This window comes from Notamacropus eugenii, chromosome 4 (assembly GCF_028372415.1).
Source record: "Notamacropus eugenii isolate mMacEug1 chromosome 4, mMacEug1.pri_v2, whole genome shotgun sequence".
NCBI classification, from domain to species: Eukaryota; Metazoa; Chordata; class Mammalia; order Diprotodontia; family Macropodidae; genus Notamacropus; species Notamacropus eugenii.
Window position 1 is genome coordinate 258745155 of NC_092875.1, and position 26848 is coordinate 258772002.

The following is a 26848-nucleotide window of genomic DNA, read 5'->3' on the forward strand; positions in this document are numbered from 1 at the left end:
AACCCATTGGTGAGTTAGGAGGGTGTCTACTCCAAGCATGTGAACACTTCCCCTGGTGGAATGGGCGGATGAGAACAATTTGTTCCAATGGCCATGAAGGCAGCAGAAATAGGCAATGTGGAGCACTTAGAGCTTGGTCAGACACCAAAGACACTAAGGTCATCCACTGCATCCTGAGCCATCACCAGCTGTCTTGACTCTGTTCTGCCACTGGACTATGATGACTGGAGGAGAGAGTGTGGCTGATGCCTTAGTGCAACTCTGCCTCACTTAAGTCCAATTTATGCACGAATCAAAAGACATCACCCATACCATTTTACTGTTATATTACAAAGGAAATGTAGGTTGCTCAAATTTGGAGTAACCAAATATTCACAGGGACTATCTGTGCCCAATCTGTGGTAGAGCATTCTGAGCTCATATTGGTCTGATTAGCCACAGTTGGACACACTGAAACTTATCATGGTGATGTCATTTTGGTCCTCTGACAACAAAGGACAACAACTTTTGACCCAGCAATACCACTACTCAGTTGGTATCCCAACAAGATCGTGAAAAAGCAAAACAGACCCACATGCACAAAAACATTTATAGCAAGTCTTTAAGTGGTGACAAAGAATTGGAAATTGAGGTGATGCCCATCAATTGGGGAATGACTGAACAAGTTGTAGTATAATATGGATGTAATACAATATTGTTGTTCTATAAGAAATGATGAACAGGTGGATTTCAGAAAAACCTGGACTTACATGAACTCATTTGAGTGAAGTGAGCAGAACATTGTACATAAGAACAGGAACACTGCATGACGAGCTACTATGATAGACTTAGCTCTTCTTGGAAGTACAATGATCCAAAATAAGTCCAAAAGACTTGTGATGGAAAATGCCATCCACATATAGAGAAAGAACTATGGAGTCTGAATGTAGGCTGAAGCATACTAGTTTCACTTTTGTTTTTCTTCTTTTTCCTGGTGTTCCTCTTTTGTTCTGATTCTTCTTTTACAACATGACCAATGTGAAATATATGTTTAACATGACTGTACATGTAGAATCTATATTGGATCGTTTGCTGTCTTGGGGAGCAGGGAGGGAGGGCAAAAGGAGAAAAATATGGAACACAAAATCTTATGAAAGTGAAGGTTGAAAACTCTCTTTCCACATAATTGGGGGAAAATACTATTAAATGCAAAAGAAAATAAGAGAAATAATGAAGGGAATGCTTTTAGAAAAACCTGGGAAGATTTGTATGAATTGATACAAAGTGATGTAAGCACAAACTAGAGAAAAATTCATGCGATAACAATGACAATTCAAAAACAACAACTTTAAAAGAATTAGGAACTCTGATCAACACAACTCTGAACCAACCACAGTTCCTGGAGATTCATGGTAACACATACTACTACCTCCGGATGGAGTGGTGTTATAGTCAAAAGTACAGATTGAAAGCACATTTTTGGTCACAGTTAATGCAGGAATTTGTTTTACTTGGCTATAGATATTTTTAGTGTATTTTGTTTTCCTTCCTTTCTTAATGGGGCAAGGGGAGAGAGTTTGGAGCTGAAAATAAAATAAATTTGAATTTTAAAAAGTGTCATTTTTTTCAAAACATTATGCTATTATTAACAATTGACATAATGGTTTGGTAGGTAGAGAGCTAGCTTTGAAGACAGGAAGACTTGGGTTCAAGTCCCATCCCTGGAGCATTGACTTTGTGAGCCTGGGCAATTTACTTAATCTCTCAGTGATTTAGGCAAAGCGTTAAGATTATAACTTGCCGAGAATATGCTAACTGCTTTGGCAGTGGCAGTTTCCTCACCTAGGAGTTCCCTAAGTCATTGAAATCACATCCCTATCCACAAAAACTGTAAGGAAATGATTTTAGATAGTGACATATTTGAGGAATGAGAACCAAATGCAAAGATTGGATGTAAGCTAAAAGAAGCAAATTTCAGTTTGGAGGGAAAAGCTTCCTGAGAACTAGAGCTATACGGAGATGGAATGGATGGCTTCAGGAGACAAAGCCAGAATGATCACAAGGAAGAGCAAGCTTTGTATAAGGAAGTACCCTTCTTTGCCCTAGAGGTACGATTGGTGGAGTGCCAGACAACTAACTTTTCTACTTCCTCATTGAGTACTCTGGTTGCCAGTGTCATCACGTCCCATTCCCAAGATTTTCCTTCCCCCTGGGGCAGACTGTCTTTGCCCCATGGAATAGAATCAGGGCCCCTGGGTTGTCTTATTTTGTTCTGTTTTTAGGGAATCTGACATTACAGCAAGGAACTCTGGATAGGATAGCTATTGTTACTCATGAAGGACCATGACAAATGCTCTTTCTCATGGGAAACCTTGCTGTATCTAGGCAGAATAATTAAAAGCACCTGCTCAACTTGTAGTACTTGTTCCCAGAATGTTCTAATCACAACTCAGTCACTTTGCTTCTCTAACTATATTATATACCTTCTTCAGTATCTTCACTCTGTACCTCCCTCTCCCCCCACTGTATAATCTCCATTTATCTCTCAATTTTGTACCACCATAGATTTTCTCTTTTTCTTCTTAATTCATTTGTAGTATTGATGGGGTACAGAATCTGGGAACCCCCTTGAACTCTCCAGGAATCTTCCCATTGGAACTGGTGTTCGCCTGAGACCAAATTATCGCTTTGTCCAATTGCCTCTGGCTGTTTCCCATCCTTGATTCTACAGCTTTCCATTGTCTGTTACCTCTGGATTGACTCCAATTGTTTCCCACCCTTGATCACATTAAAATCCCACTCTTGGTTCTGACCTCTAGTCACCCCAGTCCCAACGAGATACCCCTCCTCAGAACCTCCCTAAACCCCTCTTCTCATCACCCCAGACTACTGGACCAACCCCAGATCCCTCCCACAGTCTTTCTGTATATAAGATCCTTCTTGTCTCCATGAAGGTGCTCAGATTTAATCTAGCTCTGACTCTGTCTAGTTGAGATTCAATCTGGCCCACTTGTCAATATAAGTGTCACAAAATATTTAGGCTTCTTAAGAGTCTACCCAATGTGGTGAATCTTTAATAAACTTTGTTTTTCTTTAGTTAGAATTAGGCTTGAGCTGCATTTATTCAGGCAGGACCTAGGGTGTTGGTATTTTGGGGTCCCGAGCACCCCAAACCTCAACGTTATGGTTCCCAAACTTCAACTCTTCTGTTGGCCATTTAAAATTTTTCTTTGTCTGGACCTTTCCTATCTTTCCAACCTTCTAACACTCATTAACACCACATGCCTGCACATGGCAGACCAGGTCTGTCTACCAGCAAAGAACATCCAATATATACAGAGTGAGTAGAAAGTAATGTGAGAGGACAAAACATTACTAGCTGGGAGGATGGTGAGGTGAGAAGAGAGAGAGCAACGAAAGGCCTCTAGCAGAAGATGGGATTTGAGCTGCAATGAAAGCCAACAATCTCAGCAGCAGAGGTGAGGAGACAGACCATTCTGGAAGCTAGCCAGTAAGTTAGCCAGTAGACAGACCTGGGTCACCATGTGCAGGTATGTGGAGTTGATAAGTAAGTGTTAGAAGCAGCTTGTTCCAGGAGACCACCCCTACAAAATAATCTTCAGAAAGATAGGAAAGGTCCAGACAAAGAAAAACTTTAAATGACAAACAGAAGAATTTCTATTTGATCCTGATGGTAATAGGGAGCTCACTGAGTAGAGCAGTGATATGGTCAAATCTCTTCTTTAGGGGAAAAAAAGTCAAGTTAGCAGTTGAATGGGAGTTAGGTTTGGATCTGGGAGAAACTTGAGGCAAAGAGACCAATCAGAAAATCATTTCAGTAGTCTAAGATAGAGATGATAAGGGCCTAAACTAGAGTGTTGGTTATGTGAATAGAAAGAAGGGGAAGTATACATACACTAGATGTTGTAAAAAATAAATAAAAAATACATTTATTTCAGTGCCTACTATTTGCCAGGTACGATGCTAAGCACTTTACAAATATTATCTCATTTGATCCTCACAACAACTTTCTGAAGTAAATACTGTTATTATCCCCATTTTAAAGAGAAGGAAATGAAGGCAAAGAGAAGTTAACTTGCCCAGGGTCACATAAATGTCAGAGGACAGATCTGAATTCAGAATTTCCTGACTCTGGGCCCACCTCTCTATCTACTGCACCACTAGCTGCCAGTACAAAATTTAACAATGGACTGGATATGTAGAATGAATGAGAGTGAAAAGTCAAGGATGACATCAGAGTTCTTCCCTGGGTATCTACAAGGATTGTGGTGTTCTCAAGAGTAATAAAAAAGTTTGGAATGGGGAGGATCTTAGTCGTGGAAACCTAGCTTTCTCCTAACGGCATTCAATCACTTGACGTTTTTTCCAGGGAAAGGAAAAAACAGCATATTCCTTGTTGTTTACTATCACTTTCGGACATTCTTTGTTGTTATGATTTAGCAATCACCTGTCTTCCTTCACAATTCATTCCATCTCATCCAGATTCTTGTTATTATCAACTATGATATCTCTCTTTCTTCCCCAAGAAATATAACACCTGTTTCAAAATGTACTCTCCACTCAACCCCTCCCAGTTCCTCAATCTCTCTGCCTCCCATGACTTCTCTTTATAATATAATGGAGACTTGCCTGGGCATGATTGGATCTCCCAACACAGAGGTTCCCTTCATCACCTATGAAGTATTATTGGAAGAAGCTGCTTCTTTAAAACTGGCCATACTGGAACAGTAGCTCCTTCTGGCTAGTGTGTTTGCCTGTACTCTCCTGCTTCATCCAGAGGGTGAAGATCACAGCTCAGAGTACACTTAGGACACTATGACCTGAAACATGAGAGGGGAAGGACTTCCTTCCCCCACTCCCTCTTTTTACCCGTGCTCCAAAAAAATGGGCTGGGATATTTGTCTTGTTACGTTCAGGTGCCAACAGTGATCTATGCTGGGTCCAGGAGTTTGAGCCCTGGTGACCTTGGAGCCAAGGATTCCAGACAGTTTGATGCAGCCAGCAGGGAAGCCTGAAGAAGCCAGGTGCCTGGGACTCCAGCCCAAAGTGGGGTTTGAACTTGGAAATGGGACTGTGCTTTACAGAAACTGAGCTAAGCTATGAACCTAATCCCTTTGCTCTCCCCAGAGACTGAGGTGGTGCAGAGGAGGAGGAGAAGAGCTATGTCTCCCACTTCTCTGAGAACTAAAATTTTACATTTGTGATTATGCCTTCTGAAGTAATTATTTCCGTGTACAGCCTAATCTGTTAATGGTTAATACAACGAGGGTGCAGGAGACCACCCCTACAATTGAGAGAATACCATCAATGGAAGAGGCAGCTACCAATGCTAGAGAAGCCATATACTCCAATGTATCCCAAGATACAGGAGAACGCTGGGGGATGGGATTAAAAATATAATCTACCTGGCTTTTCAGGTAGTAAAGGCCAGGGTAGTTAGTAGTATACTTAAACTATACAAAGAAGTAATCGTATCTTAGGTTTCCCTGTCCTACCAACTGAATTTTATCCAGTGAAAAAATGTCTAGCTGTACCTCTTCTTCTGGATAGTAGTAGGCTCTCCTTCACTGGAGGTCTTCAAGCAAAGGCTAAATGACTATTTGTGGGGCATGTTGTAGAGAAGATTCCTGTTCAGGCATAGGTTGAGCTTAGGTGGTCACTGAGGTTCCTCCTAATTCTACTGTAATTGGGAGAGCCTAGTCCTTAGGCCAGCTAGGTGGTACAGTAGATAGAGTCCAGGTCCTGGAGTCAGGAAAATCTGAATTCAAATTTAGTCTCAGACATTTACTGGGTAAGTCAATGAAACTGTTTGCCCCAGTTTCCTCATCTGTAAAATGAGCTGAGGAAGGAAATGGCAAACCACTCCAGTATCTTTTCCAAGGAAACTCCAAAGAAGGTCCCAGTGAAATGACTCAAAAGTAATAGTCCTTAGGCAGGGTCAGATTTATCCTTCTTGGTGTATTATATAGCGCATGCACAGCAATAAATACCCCGCCAAGTTTCAATAGGATTGGTGAGCCTTCTAGTCAGGAGTAACTAGGGGGCTGGTACTGTATGGTGACAATGAGCTTCCTAGTGTTGACCTGAAAACTTGGTTAGAGAAAAGGCAACATGGCTAAATGCATACATTTTATGATTTAATTAATTAATTGATCAATTCCCCATAAAGAAAACAGTTACATAGCACTATGGAGTCAGAGGTGACTCTGACTATCTAGTACAGAAATCATCTGTCTTAAGTACATTTTGCCATGAGAAAGAAACTCTCCTAATTAAGCAAATCATAAATTCAGTAAGACAGGACAATTAGCAAAGCAATGTTAGTCAGGCCTTGAGATTCCAAGCTGGGTAAGCATATGTCTCGGTGATAAGGAAAGAAACCCCACCACTAGTAAGTGGCAGGCTTCCTCCCTTAAACAGATAATTGACATAGGAAAGGGTAAACAATGTTCAATAGAAATTATGATCTAAGATGTCTATATTTTCTTTATCATTAATACGCCATAACATAGTATATGTCTATAGATCAAAGGAAAGTCCCATTATTCAAGATATAGTGTCTTAGGTTAAAGGTCTCCTTAAGGAGTGTAGAGTCGGCCTTGGCTGGCTTTTGCTGACATAGGAAGAGGCACTCTCTGAGTTTACTTCAGAGAGAACAGAGATTATTCCAAAATTTTATATTAAACATTATCACTAGTTAGCTGAGGAGTCAGATAACTCATCAACTAGAACTGAGTATGTATACAAAAGCCTCCTCAATTGGCCCGGTTTCTTTTATTTTTCCTTCCTGATAGGTGAGGCAAAACTGGGGAGAAGCAAGAAGGTGCACTTCCCAACCCTGAGTTTGTTCTTCTCTAATCTTATTTGAATGAGCATTCCAAGAGAGGAGTGTCCAGACACTGGAGAGACCCATCAGTGCTGTTAGAGGTTTCTTCAGCAACTGGAGTCCATAGCAGTCATTCAGTCTGATCATGGCAGGAGACAGAGAACTCTCTGCAGACTGAGGATCCCCCCGCACCCCAAGGGTTCAGGACCCCTCATGATTGACAGACACAAACAAACAGAGATAGAAACTCCTTTGCCCTTAAGATCCAGAGGGAAGAAGGAGTCAGTGGCCCTCTGGGGACCCAACCTACTAAAGTGAGTGGGAGTTACAAGAATGACCCCTGAGGGAATGCTACATGACTCATTTCCGTGAGAAAAGAAAAGTAGGTGGATCCGAGAGATCAGCCCAGACAGGTGCAGAACATTAATTAGATGCATCTGTGTTAGGTTTTACCTGGTACAGGGAACTGGAATTTGGTGGGAGTTGCAAAAGGAAGTACGATTTTGGTTTAGTATGAAACGGTTCTTACAGATGAATCAATCACTCAACAAATTAGAATTTTTTTCCTGATTTTCCTAGTTGCTAGTGATCTGAAATTACATTATACTTATTTGGGTATTTGTGATATTCAATTAAAAGAAAATCTTCGTTCAGGCCTTGTCCTCAATAATGAAGCAAACTCGGAGAGAATTAAAAGGAGCTAATAAAGCATCCTCAGTGCTGAGCTAGAGTGCTGGGCCTGAAAGCAGAAAGACTCACTTTCCTGAGCCCAAAGCTAGCCTGGACACTTATTATCTGTGTAACCCTGGGTAAGTCACTTAACCCTGTTTGCCTCACTTCTTTGCCTCAACTATAAAATGATCTGGAGAAGGAAATGGCAAATCACTAAGGTGTGTTTGTCAAGAAAACCCCACAGGGCCACGATAAATTGGATGTGAAAGAGAAGGCCTGAATAACTAAGCGTAGAGAGCAATGAGGCAACCTTTCAAATCATCCACTGGTTTTCCTCAGCTCCTCCCCCATGGCCAAAATAGTAGGGAAATGAGATTAGAGATAAGGGAGTTGGGATGAAAGTGAATGTGACTACGTGCCGACTAAAAGGCAAAACCTAGGACTAGCGGGGTGGGATCAAAGCATTTGCTGTCTGTTCCAACAATCTCATTGATGTTTATCCAGAAAACTAGCAATACTGGAAAGCACCAGGTCACTTGGACTGACTCTGCACAAATTTTAACACTTACAATAGATTGTAAACATCTTGAGGGCAAGGATTATTTTGCTTTTGTCTTTTTTTATGTCTAGTGCCTTAAAGACAGTAATCCTTAATAAATCTTTTTTGCATTACTAAATTTAATTTTAAAACCTTTAAATGATGAAATAATTTAGAACCAAGAGGCAGATCTAGTTAGAAAAGGAGTTAAGTTTTACCTTAAAAAAAAAAAGAAACAACTTAATCTTTCTTTACCTAGGGGAGGATATCAAACTGCTGAAGAAGACGTAGAGAAGGTTGAGAACCGGAATACTGAGACAAGATCAGACATGATAACTAAAGATATCACTCTGTCTTTATAATTCAATGTTATGGTGCTTGAGAAAATGAATGCACAACTTGGCGGAAGGAGTGGCAGATGGGCATAGATGAATCTCACTCTGGAGAAATGGACAAACAAGGTTTGAATACACATTTATACACCCAAAACAGTTTGTATTGTATAGGAATATATCTTTTGGGGTAGAGGACAGATTAAAGAAGGAAGATAATGCCAATGGGGAAAAAGCCACAAGCAAAACAAGCTTCTTATTCCTGAATAAGAAATTAAAAGACAAGAAAAAAAAAGCAAAGAACTAGGATCTAAGGAGGTACCTTAGATTGCCTATTAGATAACTGGGGAATGACAAAACAAATTGTATGGGGATGTAATATAATATTATTGCACCAAATGAAATGATGAAACAGCTCATTTCAGAAACTCCTGGGTAGTATCCATTTGATATAGAGTGAGTGAAATGAGCAGAACTGGAAGAATAATTAATATAAAGACAAGACTGTAAAGAAAAACAAACTGTAAAAGATCTAAAACCTCTGATCAAAATTATTGATCAATCACATTTCCAGAAGACTTCTGAAGGAGCATTTACTCTCTTCCTGATAGAAAAGTGATTGATATAGACATGTTTTAGTGAATGTCCAGTCCATGCATTCATTTTGCTTGATCACATGTATTTGTTACAAGGAATTTTTTTTCCCCTTTCTTACTCTCAAGTAATTGGGGAACTAGTATTCAGGGGGGAATTAGCCCCCCAAAAGGACCCTTGTAACATTTTCCAAAATGTATAGAAGAGAACAGAAGGAAGGTCAGGAGGAAGCCCAGGAAAGCAGGCCAGTTTTTAAAATATTGTGTAGAATTTACATTATATTACATTTACATACTATTTTTTAATTTTTATTTTTCAACATTCATTTCCACAAAATTTTGAGTTACAAATTTTCTCCCCATCTCTCCCCTCCCCCCATCCCCAAATGCCATGCATTCTGATTACCCCTTCATACTGTTTAAAAAAAAAAATAGTGTACAATGGAGATTCATGGTTTCCCATAAAATCCTCTTTTATGTATTCTGCTGTATGTATGGGAATACACTTTTTGATGTTTGAGTGCAGAATAAAAAAGATAAAATTAAAAAACAACTCAATGTTATGTTTTTGTACATTATTTTTGTTTTATTTCACTTTTGCTTTAATTTTTAGTAAAACTTTTTAAAATGCCAAATAGGCCTGAAATCAATTCAATCTCATCTGACAAATATTTATTAATATTGCCAACTATAAGCAAGGTGCTCTGAGTCTTTGTGTGTGTTTGCTCCGTTTAAAAAAAAATTTTTGTTTCACCTCCAAATTCTTTCCCTTCTATCTCGCTCCCCCTCATTGAGAAAGCAAGAAAACAAAATCTATTACACATGTGCATGGTCAAAGCAAATTCCCACATTAGCAATGTCCAAAAAATAGGCCTCTATCTGCACCCTGAGGCCATTGCCTCTATCTGAAGTCCACCTCTCTAGGTGAAGATGGGCAGCATACATCATCATAAATCCTCTGGAATTGTGTTGATCAGAGTTCTTAAGTCTTTCAAAGTTGTTTGCCTTCCTACTATAATTATTATATAAACTGTTCTCCTGTTTCTTCTCCCTTCACTTTGCATCATTTCGCATAATTCTCAAATTTCTCTGAAACCATCCCCTTCATCATTTCTTATAGCACAATAGCCTTCCATTATATTCACATACGACAACTTGTTCAGTCATTCCACAGCTGGGAGTGGAAAACTCCCTCAGGTTCCACATTTGAGTCTTAAAGGGAGGTAGGGATTCTAAGACGCAGTGGTGTAGAGGTAAAGAGTTCCAGGTCTGGGAGACATCCAGTGCAAAGACAAAAAGGCAACAGAAGGGATGGCTTATATGGGAAACAAGAAGGCCCATTTTTCTGAAACATAAAGTAGGTGACAAGGAGAACTGTAAAATCAAGACTAGAAAGAGGGAGTAGAGTCCATTAAAATAAAGAAAGAGTTCTTTCAAACTCCAGACCAAGTCAGGGAATTTGGGTACAATGGCTCTGGAAACCCCCTTAAAATTTTCCTTGAATTTTCCTACTAGATCAAGTCTCTGGCATTCACCTGAGGCTATAATCCTCTCAACTGGCCTTTCATGGTCGGGAAGCCTAAGCTCCCAGTTCTAATTACCCCTAACCTTCCTAGCCCTTCATTGTCTGTTACTTCTGGCTACTTCCACCCTTGATCCTATCTAGACTTCATTCTTCCTTAGCCATGGGGTCCAGGTCCCTGGTGTTCCAGGCCCTTCTCTGTTACTTCACAGTTATCCCAGCCTATTGGCCATTCCCATCAAGATCGTCCCCAAAATAAAAAAAAACAAAACAAAACATTTAAAAATTAAATCTATTTTTCCATGAGCAAAGATTTATTTTCTCTCCTACTGCTATTAAAACAAATACTAAAATAAAAACAAAACTCTTCTAACAAAAAAAAAAAAAAAAAAAGATCGTCCCCAGACCTCTCCTCCAGGCACTCCAGACTACTTGGCCCCTCCTAGATCCCTCCCAAAGTCTTTCTCCTTTCCATTGAAAGTGCTCAGATTCAATCTGACCAGCTTTCATTAACAAGTCAAAGAATGAGTTTCCTTAAGAGTCCGGATAATGTGGCTGATTTTTAGAATCATGCCAACCTTGGACAGCGCTTTAACAAACCTTGTTTTTATTTGACTGAAAGAAAGTTTGGGTCAAATTCATTTGGGCAGGACTTGAGTGTTGCTATTTCGGGGTCCCAGTCCCTTTAAACTTCAACAGGTAAGCTGATAAGGTTGGGAAAAAGAAAAACAAGAAAATTTGGCTTGGGGATATGCTGTAAAAGTTTTTCATGGCCTTACAAGGACTTATTTTATTTTATTTTTAGAGGCTAATCCATTTCCAAGTAAAAAATACGGTTTGACCTCAGGAGGAATAGGGAGAGTAGATGGTTTGGGAACTTTGGGACAATGAATCTCCCCTATAAAGTTCCACTGGTGAAATTCATCCATCAGAAAAATGCATGAGCAGAAAAAGAAAAGCAGACAAAAAACATTTTAGTCACTTGGCAAGAACAAGGGATGACTAGATTCAATGACATTCACAACATGGATAGATAAAGATGGATTGCCTTTTAGGCAGATGGATGAGAATACAGATCTATTGGAGTATTTGAGAGATTTAACAGTTTGTATCTTCACTGCTTTTGGTCAGAATTCTTTATTAAAAGACAAACCCTGTCAAGTTGGGGTAACATCTTAAACTAGCATTCTACTACCTACTGCGCTGACAGTTTGCCCTTTAGTAAGCAATGCCTCTTAGACATGGGATAGAGACACAAATCAATCTGAAATCAAGAGCCCAGAGGCAGAAAAGAAAGGTGGGAAGGAAAACTTGTATGAATGATGCAAAAAAGACTTCACTTGGAAGCATAACCAGGAGAACAATGTATATCATAACAATACTGTAAAGATAATCAGCTTTGAAAGACTTAGGAACTTTGATCAACACAATGAGCAACCTCAACTCTAAAGGATGAAGAAACAAGTTCTCCATGACCACACGCACGCAAGCACGCACGCACGCATGCATACACACACTGACTTTGTTCTTCTTGCCTTGTCAATGGGTGGGAGAGGGAGAAGGGAGGGGAGAATTCAGATCTTCTCTCCCAAAGATGGAAGCCAGAAGTCTTCACCAACTCTACCCCTCAGATGGGCATGAAGCATTGAGTATTCAGTCTCCACAGATGAACCCCATATAAATGGGCTTTGAGATTTGTGTTACATACATAAATAAGTATAATGCAAAATAATTTTGAAAGGGAATTGGGAAACTCAGAGAAAACTTCACAGAAGAGAAAGCACCAGAGGTACACCCTAAAGAAATACAAGGATTCTAAGAGGTAGAGGTAACAATGGTATGTGGTCCAGGTATGGTGGGAGGCAGGGCTGGATAGAGGAAGAAATGCTGGAGATGAAAGGAAAAAACAGTCCAGTTTGGCTGGGACAGAATTTGTGAAGGGGAATCATATGAAATAAGGCAGAAAAGACAGGTTTGATACAGACTGTGGAGAACCTAAAATGCCAGACCAGGAAATTGTATTTTGTCCTATAGGTGATGGAAAGCCATTGAACATATTTGGCCAGAAGTGACATCTTCAGATCTATGCTTTAGGAACATTATTTTGACAATTGTGTGGAAGATAGATTGGAGAGAGGAGAGGCTAAAAGCAGGGAGATCAATTAGGAGGCCATCATAATAGTACAAACAAAACACAATGAAGTCTTGAACTAGAGTAGTGGTCTTGTAGTTAAAGAGAAGGGGAGAGATGCAAAATATGTATCATCTGGGGGGTTTGATTAACTACAAACTCAATATACTTCAACAGTGTGATGTGGCAATCAAAAAGTCCATATGCTCTTTTTTTTTTAACTAGGTCTGTGATTTCCTCCATATGGGGAATTCCTGGCGGCCTCCACCAGTGCAGGCCTCCACCTACCCTACAACTCATTGTTTGGAGAGTTGTTGGTACACTGAGAAGTTAAAGTGACTTGAGGAAGATCATATATCTAGTGTGCATTAAGTATCATAGGAAGGACTTTAACCTGTTTTCCCAACTGACTCTGAAGCTACCTCTATCTACTACCCCAGGTGTGTGCTGGAACAGGCTCTTGAGAGTTGGAGGTTAAATTTTCAGGATGGGTTAGTTCATACTCAAATAGGAAATGGGCAAATGCTACAAATCAAAGCTAGATTTATTACTGTATTGATAGACTAGACTTAAGAAAACGAAGGAGAAAGTTATAACCATAGAGATTACACTTCAAAGTGTGCCTTTCATATTTTTCCCCCCAGAGTCAGCTGTTTAACATTGGTGAGTGCACCCCTGACTATACCACACTACCTTCCAGGGTCAGAACCTTTTTGAGAGATACTTCTTATAAAGCAAATGCCTTCAAGCAGGTTTATAATTTAAACTATTAATTAACTAATTGTAATGAGATATCTGGCTGCTTTAAAAGATACATGTTCCAGCATGTGGGATGTGGTATTATACTGTACTCTGCACTGATCACACATCATCAGGATTGTGTTCAGTTGGTTCTTGGAGACACATTTTAGGAAGGGCAGTGAAAACTGGAGATCAATCCAGAGGAGGATGGCTAGGATCAAGCAAGCAAACAAGACTCTATGAAGGAAGAAAACAAGCCTTACTCTCAAGGAGTCTACATTCTAGGGAAGTGTTAGTGGGGAGGGAACAGAAAAGAAAGTAGATCTCTAAGCTCATGGATCAAGGGAGCTCTAGGTAAGAAACTGGTGACTTTGCACAGCCCTCCCTCACTTAAATCCAATTCATTTGCATGTCCTGGCATCATCTCCCTGATGTTATGGTCCTCATGGAGAAACAGCAACAGAAGCAGCAGAGCACTGAGAAGTTGTGATTTGTTAGGGTCATTGAGACAATATGTGTCAGAAGGACTCCAAAGCCTTAGCCCATACGGACCACTGCGGCCACGTTTTTACCAATGTAGTCAAGTAATATTGAATAATATTGATGATGAAAAGGAGGAGGAAAGAGAGGAGGAGAAAAATCACTCATAAAATGGTATCTATGTGTAAGGCACTGTGCTAAGTGCTTTACAAATATGCTATTTTGATCCTCACAGCAACCTTGGGAGGTAGGTACTATCATTAAACCTACTTCACAGTTAAAGAAATTGAGGCACAGAGGTTAAATAACTTTCCAGCCTCACAGCTAGTATCTGGGACTGAGTTTGAATTCAGAACTTCCTGACTCCAGGCTTAGAGTCCTATTCCACTGTGACACTTAGCAGCCTCATGTATGTATGTGTGTGTTCTCTGGAGAAGAGAATCAGTCAATAGGTAGCTAGCTTTTATTTAATACCTATTATGTGCCAGACACTGTGCTAAATATACATATTATTTCATTTTAATTAGGCCCGATATAGGGGGAAATATCCTAACAGTTGGATTCAAAAGTAAAACAGAATGCCCTGGGAGGGGTAGATTCCCCCTTATTTGGAGGTTTCCAAATATATAGTTGTCCGTTTGATGGCTGTTTTATAGACGGGGTTCTTGTTTAGACAGACTAGGATCAATATGATTGTCCTCTTTAAATTTATCCATTACTCCTGCAGATCTGATTCAAGAAAATTTACAGAACATACAAGGGAAGGTGCTAAGTGCTGAAAATACAGCCCCTCTTCACCCCCTTCACATCAGTCCCTGCCCTCAAGTAAGGAGCACTTTACTGTGCAGTTAATGTCGTTATTAAGAACTGTATTATATATGGTTCTTATATTTTAGGCCTTATAATAAATATCTCAGTTAGTTGCAGTCTACCCTGATAGATCCCATCTAGACTCTAAATTACTAATACCTGTCATGGTTTTGAACTCCAGTTTCAGGAGTATTAGAACAATTAACTGCTAAAAATTGTTTGCCTCAACCCCCCACAGTGGTTAAGGACTGTATGCAAACACCCTGAACTTTGCTTGAATAGGGTTCCTGATGTATTGAACAGAGTAATGGCAAGTAGAAACCCGAAGGTTAAAAAAAGCTTCACATCCCTCCTTCCTCTTGGTTTGGGAGAGGAAGACCTAACAGTGGGCAGCTGCTATTCCTCTGTGCGGTTCGGGTTTCAGGTTTCAAGCCTCCTGGGAGCGGACGACACTGCAGTGCTCGCGGCTGCGGCCGCCGTCTCCTCCCCATGGTTGGGGGTAGCTGGAGGAAGAGGATAACTTCTGACTGGCGGAGTTACTGGCGAAAGTCTCGGCTTGGAAGGTTAGAAGGGGCGGGGGTTGGCTCCGGAGAGCAGGACTGTGGGGGCAGGGAGGCGGCGATCCCAGCTGGGCTGGGACTTCCTTCCTTAACCGCAGGACAACAAAACAATTGAAGCGAAGGCACCCAGCTTAGCAGCAGCTGTCCGGGCTGGAGAGGAGGCAGGCGATGGGTTCCGCGCTGAGCAGTGACAGCGGCCGAGCAGCCCCGGCTGCCAGGGCCACCCCGTCCGCCCTGCCCGGGAGGGGCGAAGTGGAGCTGCCGGTCACCTCCTTTGATTGTTCGGTCTGCCTCGAAGTGCTGCATCAGCCCGTACGGACCCGCTGCGGCCACGTGTAAGTGAGGGGGAGCGGCCCGGGGTGCGAGATCGCTGTGGCCGGTGCCCGCCGGGCCAGAAAGAAGCCAGGTGGAAGAAAGAAGGGGTCTGTCCTAGGTCAGTGGAGAGCATTAAGAGCTGTAACTTAGTAAAGCCGCGTTCTGCGATGGGGAGCTTCTGCTGGAGGTGTGGTATTGTAAAACCGGGACCCGGCGGGCCTCGGCTGCGGGAAAGTGCCTTGTCTGAAGGTGGCACAAAGATTGGGAGAAAGAGGGCGAGCCAGATCGACTACTTGCTGCGTCTCAGTCAAATCTGAGCGCTCTGAGGACGTTAGCGGGTCGGTGACCAGTCCGGTCCCGCTAGACGGTGCTCCGGGGCTAGCCAGGATGCTCGCGGTAGCTACTCAGCCCAGCCCCGGGTGCGCGCTCGGTTCTGGGTCCGCATGGAGTTGCCGGTGTCTTCTGGACCCCCCAGGGCAACCGTCTATCTAGGGCCAAGCCTAACTAGACCTTGCAAGTAGGAAGTGGCTGGCTGAGGCCAAGCGCAGTTCTCCAAGTAAACAGAGCCGGGCTGGCGCTGTGCCTCCCTGGGCCCCCGACACCCAGACGGGTCGCGTTTTGTTGGGGCTGCGCACGTGTCCTGAAACGCCCCCAGCGCTTCCTCCTGTGGCGAAAACCACTGACGGAGCAGACCCCAGCCCCCGCCGCTGTCCCCCCCTCCCTCCTGCCGAAGGTGAAGTTACCGGAGTTGTAGCGCCCGGGTGTCTCGCTTTGCTACTTTGTTAAAGTTAGGCTGCGGTTAGTTTCGAGTTTGGGAGCTGGCGTAAACAAAAGACCTCCTGCTGGGGATGAGTCTTTTTAAAGGAAACTACCAAGAGCCTGAAAGGTCAAGGTCTTCTAGCAGTAAAGAGAAAAAATATGATTAATGGGAAGTAGGGGTTAAATGGTGGGTTTTTTCAAACCACTTACTCCGACTGAGCTTTATATAAGTCAGTTGTTCTACATGATTTCTAATTCCTTAATGGGTAATCTAAATAAGTGTATATATGCATATGTAAGCATATGTGTGTATATCTATATCTATGTGTCTTATATCTTGCTTCAGTCGTTACAAAAAGCTTTACAGATATCCCCCTCTATCTTCGGTACAACCCAGGAACGGAGATGCTGTTATTATCCCCCTTTTACAGATGAGGAAGCTGAGACGAGAGGGATGGAGGTTTAGTGATTTGCCGAGGGTCACACAGTCGGTAAGCCAGCGTCACGTTTGAAGTCGGGTCGTCCTGACTCTAGGCACTGCGCCACCTAGCCGCCCAGATCGGAAATGCAGGTTAGAAGTTCTTGGCCTTTAGTAGGCTGTTTAGCGGAAAGTAGGTGGCATAGTGGATAGAGCACCCGGCGTAGAGTTCAGATTTGACTTCAAACATTTCCTAGTAGCCCTGGACAAATAACTTAATCCTGTTTCTCCTTCAGTTTCCTCATCTGCAAAATGAGCTGGAGAAGGAAATGGCGAATCACTCAAATATCTTTGCTTAAAAGAAACTTCCAAATGGGGTAATGAGTCAGACACCACCGAACAACAGGAATTAGTGGCCAGCTCACTTGGTTTGGAGCCAGAGAGTGTGACTTCAAATCCTGGCTCTATGCAACCTTGGGCAAATCACTGCATCTCAAATTCTTCATCTGTATGGTGAGGGGACCTTCTAAGGTCAATCTCTTCCAGCTCTAAACTTATGATCCCTACTGGTGCTTAGATGCACACAGCTCAGCAGTTGTGCCAAGTATATTATTTGATTCTACCATCCAAACTCCACTATCACATTCAATCAGAGAGCATTAATTTTAAGGGCCGTGCCCTGGGAACACAAAGAAGGATGAAAACATACTCTGGCCGTTTGTTTTAGCTAGAGGGGTATATGCAACCAACTGATCTTGCCACATAAAGGTCTCCAGATTGGATAGGAACTGTGGGGTGGGAGTGGGAGTGGGCTGTATTCTAGTCCAGCCCATTCCTCACAAGAATCCTCTCTTCAACTAGATGTAGCCTTTCCTTGAAAATCTAGTGAGGAAAAACCCCAATCCATTTTGGGATATCTTAACTTAGCTCAAGTCACTGTGGGTTTCTTTGCCACACCCACCCATTGCTTCAGTTATGATGGTATGAGATGTTTTTGTTTTTAATGAATCTAATCTTTTTTTAAAATAATTTACTTTTTTAGCACAAGCAATGGGTGGAGAAGAGGGGGAGAAGTGCTTACTAATTACCTAAAGATCAAGGAAGTTTTCATGGAGTAGCTGGCATTTAAATTGGGCTTAAGACTATGGATAGCAGTTTACCTTGGGAAGAGGCAAGGGGGAAAGCATTCTAACTTCAGGAAACACAGCCTGAAAAATAGATGCGAAAATGGAAAATTGGAGAAGAGTGTAGAAGAAGACAGACTGATTTAATTTGGCCTATTATTGAACTGATAATTTCTAAGCAAAGTTATGATATGATGTAGATAGAGATATGTAGAATTAAATTACTTTTTAAAGGGCATGTTCCATAGAGTATTTGATTTGTAAACACAGAAGTATTTGAAATCTCTGCTCCCTCCTCCCTCCTCCAACTTATAAAAACAGGCTGAAGAGATTCCCAGGGTTTGGCCTGTAGATATAGTAAGAATCTTTTTCACCTTTGTATATGGTGTCATGGGCATGTATTCCTGAAATACTAGAAATATTATGCTTTCAGCTTGGGGGGAGTAGGGGTGGTAGTAGTTAAAAGTTGTATAGTATATTGAAAGTATGTTTATTGTGAAATGCCATCTTTAACCATAATTGAGATATAACTATTTCCTGATGCCAATATTCTATTTGTGATGGGAAATTCTTCATCACTAGTAGGGTGAAACCCATTTAGAAATCTTAAGAGAGTTACCTGAGACTCTAAGACCGACCCCCAAATGATTTGCCCAAGGTAACATCACAGGTAGTATCTAAAGCTTTTAATTATAATTATAGCTGGCATTTATGTTTGCCTTATGATTTGTACTTTACAAGTACCTTACTTTGCCCTTAGAGCAACCCGTGGAGGCAAGTGCTATTATTATCCCTATTTTAGAGATGAGAAAACTGAGGTTGAGTGACTTGCCCAGGGTCACATAGCTAATAAGTGTCTGAAACCAGATTTGAACTGGTCTACCTAACCCCAAATACAGCACTCTTATCCACTGAACCACCTAGTAGCCACAGTTCTTACTCATCTCACGTGTTCTTGGGCAAATTTATGTATAAAAAATGAGATAATGAGCAATAAAAGATAACTTTTTTACGAGACTGAATTTGTGGGGTTTTTTTAATACTTTCAAATGTATTATATGTAAATGATCCATCTAGGCTTGGAGGTTACCTTTTGGACTGGATTGAGTAAACTTGGAACTTCCATAGATGTTACCTAACTGCCCATTATTATCCTGTTTTTTTGAATGACTGGATTGTGTAAAGCTTCACTTTTGGCAGTATTTCTCTTTTGTTGGTGGTGTTTTACTTGAAAAGGTACTTTCAAATTGCAAGATTCTTGCTGATTCCTTTGTAAAATGTTCATTTTTTTTGTTTAGTTTTTCTCTTTGTTCTATTCTGGTTGGGAGGAAGCCAAGCAACTGGAAAAAGTCATAAAACTGCCCACTACCCCCGGCACAATTTTCCTTCCAATCAGCTTTCCCATCCTTTGTTTTGACAAATTTGTGCTCATTGTTCTGGTTTTGAACAGAATTTCCATATCCCTCCTTTTGGCAAACTTATTTGGTTCCTTTCCACTTTAAAAAAAATTTTTCACCAGAATGAACAACTGCTTCTGCTGCCTAAAAGAGGTGGTTTCTTAAACTTAGCTTTAACTTAACTTAAAACAGAAAGTATAGAAGTGCAAATGAGACTTTTCTTTCTTTTGTTAATCTTTTTTGTTATCCATCCAAATCTGGTCAAAGTTGGTTGTTTCTTACTTGGGGTGCAAAGAGGAAATGGATATTAAATTTCTACTGGTGGCTATGAGGCAAGTCCATTGTTGTAACGAAGGCCTGTCCTAGTCTACAGCTGCATTGGCTTTTATTGTTTGAGGGGAGGAATGGTGACCAGCACCCTGCTACCATGTCGTTATGCTTCCTTGGACTCATTCTTTGTCTGGAGAAATTTGTCCCTAATCCAGTGCTCCTCCTTTGACTCTCTGTGAACCTCAGTGGGCTTTAGATCCCCCACTCAAATTTTCCTGCCTAGGTCCCTGATTTATTTATTGTGGATTTCTGACTTTTACCTTTACATTTCTTCATAGTTCCTCATTTAATCCTCAGAATGGAGCATTTTGCTTGTTGGCTCATCAGGTAACCCCCAGCACATCCAGATCTCCTTCTGCTAAAAATAAAACATCTGATACATTTTTGGCTTGTTTTCAAAGCAAGCATTGAGAATGGCTGTTAAGGGCCTGATTCTGCTCAATAAAGAGAAGATTGCTGATAAAGTGAAAGTGGTGAGAACATTGAGAGAAAATGAATGTGCTGTCATAGGGTTATTAATAACAAAGGGAAAGTTGAAAACACAGCCTAAATTTTAGGAGACTCGGTTTCAAAGAGTTCAGAGAAAAGATAGGTAGGCTCTCATAACCTGAGATACTTAAAAAAAAAAGTTGAATCAAGAAGGATGACAAGCTTTAAGAAAAAAATTCTGGGGATACAGAATTCTCTGAGGTTCAGCTTGTATTTGAATAACCCTTCTGAAATGCTCTCCCTGCCCCCTCCCGCAGCCGTTCCCCCTTCCCAATCTGTTGTTATCTAGCTACTGCTTGTAAACTCTTAGTGATAGGGAACTCATTGCCAACCAAAGCAGCACATTCTACTTTGGTAGGCTTCTAATTGTTTGGGAAGTTTTTACTCCTATCCATCCTGAATCTGCCTTTCTGCAACTTTCAGTCATTGCTCCTAATTCTGCCCTCCTGGGACAGAGCCCAGCTAGTTGAATTCCTCCTCTTTCAAGTACTTATTTATCAGCTTCTCTTCTCAAGGCTGAATGTCCAAGTCTTGATTCATCTTGCTTTGACAGTCCACTAAAATTCTCAAATCATTTTCATGTGAATTTTTATCTACCTGAACTTCCATCTCATATTTCTGAAATGGATTTTTTAACCCAAATATAGGACTAAATGTTCATCTGATTAAATTTTCATCATGACAAACTTGTCCCAAAGAAGAGAGATGAGCAGACACCTTTCACCTCCCCCCCAGTTCCTGTGCAAAGGTGGGAACACTGCAGATATTGTTGGATTTTTTTCAGTGTATTGACCTGGTTCGTTGATTCCCCCCCCCATCCTCTTCCTCTTAAATTTTTTTATGTGGAAAAATTAATAACATCATTTTTAAAAATTTAACTTTTTGTTTTAAGTTTTCATCATTCACTTCCATGAGATTTTGAGTTCTAAATTTTCTCCTCCTCCTTGCCCCCTCCTTTCCAAGATAGCATACAATCTGATGTATACATATACATTCATATTAAATGCAATAATCTCATTTTTAGTTCAGCTGGAAGTATTAAGATATCAATAATTCTCTGGTCTCAAAACCCTTTCCAGATGTGTCTCCTTAGATAAAGTTAAGAACAAAAGACCATTTCTTAAGGAAATAGATTAAGGGTAGAAATTAATCCAGATATGAGAAGACACCTCTCCCCACCACCTTTTGTAGATTGGAGATTCAAGCATTACATATACTTTCAGATGGTTTTGAAATACTGCTCAGTTTTGTAGAAAAAAATTTTCTTCCTGTTTTTAAAAATTACTCATTATATAGAATGGTTCTCTGGGATAAAAGAAGAGAAAGATTTCTGGGGAAAATTTAGGCAGTGCAGAAGCAAGATATTAATAAAATTTATGTTTAAAATATAGAAGATGAAAAAAATAACATTGCCTTCTTAAATCTCCCAAAGTGGGCTATTTAATCATCTAAGAAAAGTCTCCCCTTTCCTTATTTTCAGAAGCCTACGGCCCACCCTTCTCCTTTCAGAAAGGATTATGATATTGATATTAACTTACATAGTACTGTTTACAAAAAGAAGTTTCCTTTCAACCTTTGAGGCTAATGGTCCAGGAAGAAACGCAGTAATCACAATTGCCAGGCAACTGTTCTGAAATGTTAACCTCCAAACTGTATTTTAACCTTGTGGTTTTATTTTATAAGACTGCTATAAATGATACCTCCAACTCTCTTGATAGGAGGGACATTTCCAAGAACATAGGACTATTCCAGTTTGGAAAGCTCTCTTTCTCCTCCTCCCCCCCAGCTGGAAATGCTTAGATATTAGAATAATGATAAATTAAACAAATCTGTTTTTGACAGACTTGTGCCTAAAATGCAAGGTGTGATATCGGTGTTTTCTTCTTTTGATGATTTTAAAGTCTGGATCTCTGGAAAGGAAGAGACTTGGGGAAATTTAGGTGATATTAAAAAAATTAATAAAAATTTACTCAAAAGAAAAAAAGTCATCATAGACTCAGTCCATTCTTTTAGCCTGTTAAGATACTTTTGGATACCAATTTTGTCATCCAAAATGTTAGCTACCCTATTCAGTCTCATGTTGTTCACACATTTTATAAGCATATCATCTATTTCATCTAAATCATTAAATATCTTGAGTAGCACAGGTCCAAGAAGAAATGGCTAAGGCACTCTGCTAATGTCTGGCTTGACATTGATCTGTTGATCATTATTCTTTCAGTTTTGTTATTCCAATCAATTAACAAGCATTTATGAAACGCCTGTTGTGTGCCAGGCAGTGTGCTAAGCAGCCTGGACATAAGTGCAAAAATTGAAACAATTCTCTAGGGAATTTTACACACACACACACACACACACACACACACACACACACACACACACACTCTTACAAAATAGATACAAAGTAATTTAGAGGAATGAGCGAAAACATAATGTAGAAAGAAGGTAGCACTTGAGTTGAGCCATGAAGCTGAACCCTTGAAAAAGAATGAACACAATTAGAGTCTAAGAGGCAGGAATGAGGATGAAGATGGGCATTGTAGGGATGGGGCTTAGCCAATTTGAAGGTACAGAAGTGGGATACAGAATATCATGTGTAAGGAATGATAAAAATGTCAGTTTGGCAGGAAGAGTGTGTATAATAGGAGGTAATAGGGAATAAGACTGGAAAAGTAGCATGGGCCCAGATCAGTAAGGGTTTAAATGTCAAGCAGATGAGTTTATAATTGATCACAGAGGTAACTAAAACAAAAAACCAACAACATTATTAGGGGTTATGCAATAGGGAAGCTATTGAGCTGTGGAAAAATCATTTTATGATTTTCTGTGGAGGATGGATCTGAGACTTGACTCACAGAGACCTAGTAGGAGGCTATTGTTACAGTACAGAGGAGAGGGGATAAGGATCTGAACAAGGGCCATGGCTATGTGAGTAGAGAGAAGTGAACAGATAGGAGAGATGTTGCGAAAGTAAATAAGACAAGATTTGGCAACCCAGTGGTTATAGGAGTTGGATGACAACATGGTACCCAGACTTGATGACTTAGAGTAGCAGTCATCCCTTAAATAATGTATTCTAGAATTTTGCCAGGAATTGTGTTGTCAAGCTCAGTGGACCACAGTTGGAAGAATCTACCTTTCTATTTTTGAAAATCCAGGTAACAACAAGGAAAATGACCTTTAAAAATATCTATGTTGGTCTTATATTGCCAAAGATTAACCCAGTATGTAATTCCAAAAATGGTATAGATTCTGTTCCTCTCTACAGGGTAGTTTAAGATGCATCATGCCATGCATTCTAAATTATATATCTGGTATATAATAGAAAAAGGGGCTGGACTTTGAGTTAGGAGAGACTATGAAATATATAGCTATTACCTACAATCATCTATATATAATGTGTACTATAAATTATATATGCCTACTTGTTATATAGTTATAGCTATCTATCTATATGTGAGACACTTTACAAACTTAACTTTAAAAAGGCTATGCAAATATCAACTGTCATTCATAAGTGGATCTAAATTTTATATTCTTTCACTGTTTAGTAATGTGATAAGATTTTCTATTCATTTATTCCTTGATTCTAAGACTTCAACAAGGGTTACTATTAAATATTAAATCTGGGTAAATATTTCTTTAAAACATTTTAATAGAGATTATTTTATTAGCTTACTTTATGATTTGGGGCACAACTAATTAAAAGAATTATATTATCTATTTAAGTCACTGTCAGTAAGCGTTTATTAAGCACTTACTATAGGCCACACACTGTGCTAAATACTGGACATACAAATAAAAGCAAATAGATAGGTCCTGCCTTCAAAGAGCTTATGTTCTGTAATGGGGAACTTTTTATTTATTTATTGTAGTGTTCATGGTATTAGGGGCTTACATTTTCTCATACCCAAAATAAAAACCCACAGAGTAAGGAGACATCTCGCTACCTAATGTCTTGGGTGAAGAGAAGAGAGAAAAGTTAAGTCGCAATGAAATAGCTTTGGTGTTAAAGCTCCCCATTTGACTGTATTTCTTTTTGACCCTAGTCTGTGCCTACTCTTGGCTTTTCATTCAGTTTATACTTAATGGAGTCTAAGAGATGTTAGGGTTGGCAGGGTTGGCAGAAGAGGATATTTTCTTCCTGGGAGTCTAAAATGCTATGTGAAACTTTTAATTTGTGAGTCTAAGAGTTTGGAAAAAAATAAAAGACTGCTGTAATTGTGAAAACTTTTCCAAGCCTTTTGAAGAAAGTGATATGTTTTGGTTTGTTTGGGGATAGATTCTGCCGTTCCTGTATTTCTACAAGCCTAAGGAACAGTAAGTGGACATGTCCTTATTGCCGGGCATATCTTCCTTCTGAAGGAGTTCCTGCAACTGATATAGTGAAGAAAATGAAAGCAATATACCAGAACTGCACAGAGTGTAACACTCAGGTATGTATCATAGAATAATTCCTAGCTAAGTACTTCCCAGGTGTCCTTTACATAACTCCTTATGTTTCCCCAGATCTCACTCTAACCTCCTTATTTCTGTTGAAGACACTACCATTCTTCCAGTTTTCCAAGCCAACTTTACCTGTCCTTATAACCTACGTCCAATCAATTGCCAAGTCTTAATTCCACCTCCACAATAGATTCACATCTCTAGTCATATGACCACAACTTCAGTTGCCACCCTCATTGTCTCTGACCTGGACTTTTGCAACAGTCTCCTAAATAGTATCTCCACTTCTGGTCACTCCCATCTCCATTTCATACTCCACACAGCTGTGAAACCAGCATTCTCAAAGCAGAGCTTCAGTCATTCCACTCCCCGCATCAAGAAAGGGCAATGTCTTCTTTTTATCTCTAGGAAATAAGACACACTCCTCTATGTGTGGCCACTTAAAACTTTTCACAGTTTGGCTTTATCTTATCTTTCCAGATGTATTGATTGCACATTACTACCCTTCATCTACTCTGTCTTGTAACCAAACTAGCCTATTTGCTCTTTCTCATACATGAATTCTGTCTCTTCCTTTCATATTTTTGCACATCTCAGGCTTGGAATGCTTCTTTCCTAACTGCTAATGATTAGCCTACCTTCAAAACTTACCTCATGTTACCTCCTACCCCAGGCCTTTCCACATTCTCCTATTGGCTAATGCTTTTCCTATCTCTCCCCCAAAACCATTTTGATAATAACATATGTGTGTACATACATATTATACATACTCATTTGTGTTTATCAACTTCTTTGTCATTTATTCAAGTAGAATATAAGCTTCCTGAGGTATGGACTATTTAGCTTTGTGTCACAGTGTTGGACACATAGTATTTGTTTAATAAGTGTTCATTGAATTGAATCCTTCTCAGTTTCTCCAAGCCACCTGGATTAAAACTGAAATCTCCTAGCCCAGATGAAGTATACCCTCTAGTACAAGTGTGATTGCCAAGTCACTGTTAGTGCTACTTGAAAGATCTGAGAGAAAGGGAAGAGAACTAAGGAAGGGCAAATGTTCCAGTTAAAAAAAAAAAGATAGAGGATAGAGTGGGCAATCTATAAGCCAGTAAGCTTGACTGATGGTTTGGGAACACATGGAAAAGGAAGCAGTGACATAAAGAGCAAGCATGGCTTTATCAAGAACAGGTCATGCCAGACTAACCTTATTTCCATTTTTGACAGGATTACTAATTTGGTAGATCAGGCATATGGTATAGATATTATTTATCTAGATTTTAGCAAAGTATTTGGTAAATATCATATTTTTCTTACAAAAAAAGATGGAGAGATATGGGCTAGACCAGAAGTGCCAAATTTGTGGTTCTCCCATATCCAGAATCAGATTAAAGTGTAATTAGGAAATTTTTAATAAAATAAAAATACAGTACAATACAAAATGCTAATTTGTGGTTTTCTAAGTTAACATGCAACCCTCAGGGAGTTTTTTCTGTATGAGTTGGACTCCTTCGGGCTAGACAATCATGAAATCTGGTGAATTTGAATTGGTTAAATAGACGGACCCAAAAAGTAGCTATCAATGATTCTGCATCAGCATAGCAATAGGTCTCTGACCGAAAGCCCCAGAGATATCTGTGCTTTTACCTTTTAGTATTTAACATTTTTATCAGTAGTTTGAATAAAGGCACAAATGGTGTACTTAATAGATTTACTGATGACACAAAACTGGGAGGAATTGCTAACAAATTGGATGACAGCAAAGATCCCAAAAGATCTTGACAAGCTGGAGCACTGAGGTGAATCTAATATGATGAATTTAAAACCGTATACTTGGGTTCAAAACATAAATTTTACAAGTATAAAATGGAAGAAGCATAATTAGGCAACAGTTGGGAAAAGCCCAGGAGGTTTTAGTGGACTACAAGCCCACTATGAGCTTGTCAGCAGTGTGATATTGGTGATCTGGGGCTACGTTATGAAAGATTATAGTTTCCAGGAATAAGAAGGTGTTAGTTTGCTATACTCTGCCCTAATAGATATACCATATGGATATCATATTTAGGAAGGACATTGATAAGCTGGAGAACAGCTGGAGGAGGGCTGCTAGAATGGTGAAGATCCTTGAGTCCTTGTCATATGATTATCTGTTGAAGGAACTAAAGTGAGGGGTGGGGATTAGTTAACCTGAAAAGAGAAGACTCATGGCACAGTAGGATAGCTATCTTCAAGAATGTGAAGGACAGCCATATGGAAGAGATGAGAGATTTGGTAGAAGTTGCAAAGAGGAAAATTGGGGCTTAATGTTGGAAAAAATTCCATATTGCTGCTAAAGTAATTTTTCTAAATTACAGGATTGTCCATGTCATTT

The 26848-nt window shown here is 40.0% G+C and overlaps 1 protein-coding gene across 2 annotated transcripts in view; it reads left to right on the forward strand.

Moving 5' to 3' along the window:
* The first annotated feature begins 15119 nt into the window (after nt 1–15119).
* Nucleotides 15120–26848, forward strand: part of RNF125 (ring finger protein 125) — a 33141-nt gene continuing 21412 nt past the window's right edge. The window contains exons 1-2 of one of the 2 annotated variants that reach the window (XM_072604484.1): nt 15120–15208; nt 24320–24473. In XM_072604484.1, coding sequence (XP_072460585.1) covers nt 15135–15208; nt 24320–24473 — 228 coding nt within the window. In that variant the 5' untranslated portion in view covers nt 15120–15134. Of the gene's footprint in view, nt 15209–15269; nt 15541–24319; nt 24474–26848 lie in introns of those variants that run through there. The other variant, XM_072604483.1, reaches the window with a different exon arrangement.